General features: G+C 43.6%; 2 protein-coding genes across 2 annotated transcripts; one reads left to right on the forward strand and one right to left on the reverse strand.

Moving 5' to 3' along the window:
- Window positions 1-34: 34 nt before the first annotated feature.
- PPTG_05649 (hypothetical protein) lies at window positions 35-454 on the reverse strand (the record flags this gene model as incomplete). The annotated part of the gene is made up of 1 exon (XM_008899249.1): window positions 35-454. One exon carries the CDS (start codon window positions 452-454, stop codon window positions 35-37), a length of 420 nt encoding a protein of 139 aa, XP_008897497.1.
- An 840-nt stretch (window positions 455-1294) lies between these two features.
- Window positions 1295-2052, forward strand: PPTG_21725 (hypothetical protein; the record flags this gene model as incomplete). Its single annotated transcript, XM_008899359.1, has 3 exons — window positions 1295-1321; window positions 1387-1450; window positions 1817-2052. The coding sequence occupies 3 exons, from the start codon at window positions 1295-1297 to the stop codon at window positions 2050-2052; spliced, it is 327 nt and encodes a 108-aa protein (XP_008897607.1).
- Window positions 2053-2313: the final 261 nt, after the last annotated feature.

Here is a 2313-nt window from a genome sequence, read left to right on the forward strand (position 1 = left end):
GCTTGAAACCTGTTGGCCAGCAGTGTGTTGAAGTTCAGTAACCCGACGAACCCAGGACACTCGCAGGAAGCACACACGCGAGTACGATCTGCTCCACGAACCGAGCAAGATAAGTGGATTCGTTACAATACTTATCGTCCACCAAAAATGAACTTGTCGGTATCTTCTTCGTGTAGTTTAGAACGTACTTTAACCACTCGAGCAAGAGTTGTTCGGACATCGGAACGTTGTTAGCCGCTAGCGACGCGAGTATCTCGTGTGGCTTCGTGTTCATTATCAAGTTTACCTCGTTGTTGAGCTTTAGCCCATACTTGATGATCAATTTCTCGAGGTATCCTCGTTCCTCATCGAGCATGATTTCATTGTCGGCATCGTCATCACTGGTACCACCGTCTCTCAGGAAGCGCATCACGGCGATAGGTTTGTCGCCTGCTCCAATTGATCGAGCTTGCATTATTCCGCTGGTTGGTTGGAGTCGTGCGGAGACCGAACTTGTCACGATGGCTATAACGATCGGCAAAACGAAGTAAAGCGAGCGCGCATTTTGGTTGGGCGATGGCATTTAGAGGCTAATGGGCTCAGGGGGATAGGAAACGTCTTGTGAGCTTGCTGATACTGCCTGAAATAAGAGAAGTGCTTCTAGACTTACTGAAAGCCTTTTCGAAGCTAGTTAGACAACGGCCAACACCAGCAGCAGCCTCCCGGAGAAGCCATACAATGACCATGTTATTACATTAACAGCGGCACAGCGTAATCGGCCGCATCAACAAGCGACTCTGCATAAGCAAGTGGAGGATGCGTCAGTCAAAAACTCACCCCATTTTTCGGATATTCACTGAAAATCTTCTGAAAATAGGCAATTGGAGGAATTTGGGGGCTGTTTCGGGCTCCGTAGTTAGCTCGTTTCCTGCCTCATCACGGCTCCAGGATTGCAGGAACTTCTACCCGTAGACGTCGGAATTCCATTTGAACCAGCGCATGGGATCGACATCAAAACCGGCAGCCGCAATCGAGTTCAGCACAACCGACTGAGACATGTCACGTCACACTTGGCGCACGAGGAATTTCCATAATCCAGTACTAGGGTACTGGATTTTGATGTTTTCCAAAAAATATTTCAAACCAGCAGTGTCAATTCCAGTACATCTGCCCTGGGTTTGTGTTATTAAAAAAACAGTACCCTACTAAGTTCGCACTGAATGGGCACCAGTGCCCGTATCAAATGCTTACAAGAGTATTTTCCGGCGAAGAAGTGCAAGAATAAAAAGTTTAACATGATCTCGACGTCGTGGAAATGTCAACGCTAGGCACCATCTCTTATGTTAAATTTTTCAACGTGGAAATGGCATTAATCAGTTCGAACGCTTATTATGCATTTATAATTAGATCAATGACCCGAAGATCATCGATATCTCAAATGAGTCGGGGTTGAGCACCTCAGAAAAGAAGTGTAGTTATAATTAGCTGTAATTTGATATATATTGGCAGCGTTGCATCCACGCACCCCATAGTCGTATTAATATCTTGTTAGAGCTCATTCTTATGCTACGTCTTTGTAAGCTTATCTCGAAACGCTTTTCTTTTTTTAAAAAAAAATGCGATTCCAGAAATTTACAATATAGATTGTAAAATTTTAATTTAGGAGTTTTTTTTTGTTTTACAAACCATGTTACCTAGTAAACAATATGGAAAATGGCTACAGAATACAAATATTTTGCTTTAGCGATACCAAATATAATTTGATTTCCAAATATAGCATGCTATATTTGTTATTTTCATCAGCGACATTCTCTCAAGTTGTTTATTTTCAATATAGCAACGCCTGCTCAAGATCTCAACTCGGGATCGGTCTTGCAGCTTCCTGCTACTACGGACGCATCGATTCAACACCCCGGAGAGCGTTCGGATCCTCTGTGCAAGTTTGGCAATGCTCGTTTCGTAGTCGACTGCTCTGACATCGAGCTTGCTCGAGACTTACGACTTCTACGGCGTGATATTTCGATTCAGATTGACGATTCCTCAAAGCAGGACTACGGTCTAGTCTACAGCTGAAACGAAAATATTTATGAGGATGAATTCTCTTCTCAAAAGAACGCTCAACGGTGTAAAGAATTTGCCATTAAGTCAGGCTTCCAAATTTTTGTGAAGCAAACAAGTGTCAATTGCAACAACTTCGGGAACGCAAAGTATCAGTGCAAGAAACTCAACGGTGTCTAGTTTTCCGACCGGGAGACGCCTTTGGACAATTTAGAGTGCTCGTTTTTCATCAATGTATACGGCAAAAATGGCGTTTGGAAGTTGACGAAGGCAAAC

Source organism: Phytophthora parasitica (genome assembly GCF_000247585.1).
Source record: "Phytophthora parasitica INRA-310 unplaced genomic scaffold supercont2.7, whole genome shotgun sequence".
Classification (NCBI taxonomy): Eukaryota; Oomycota; class Peronosporomycetes; order Peronosporales; family Peronosporaceae; genus Phytophthora; species Phytophthora nicotianae.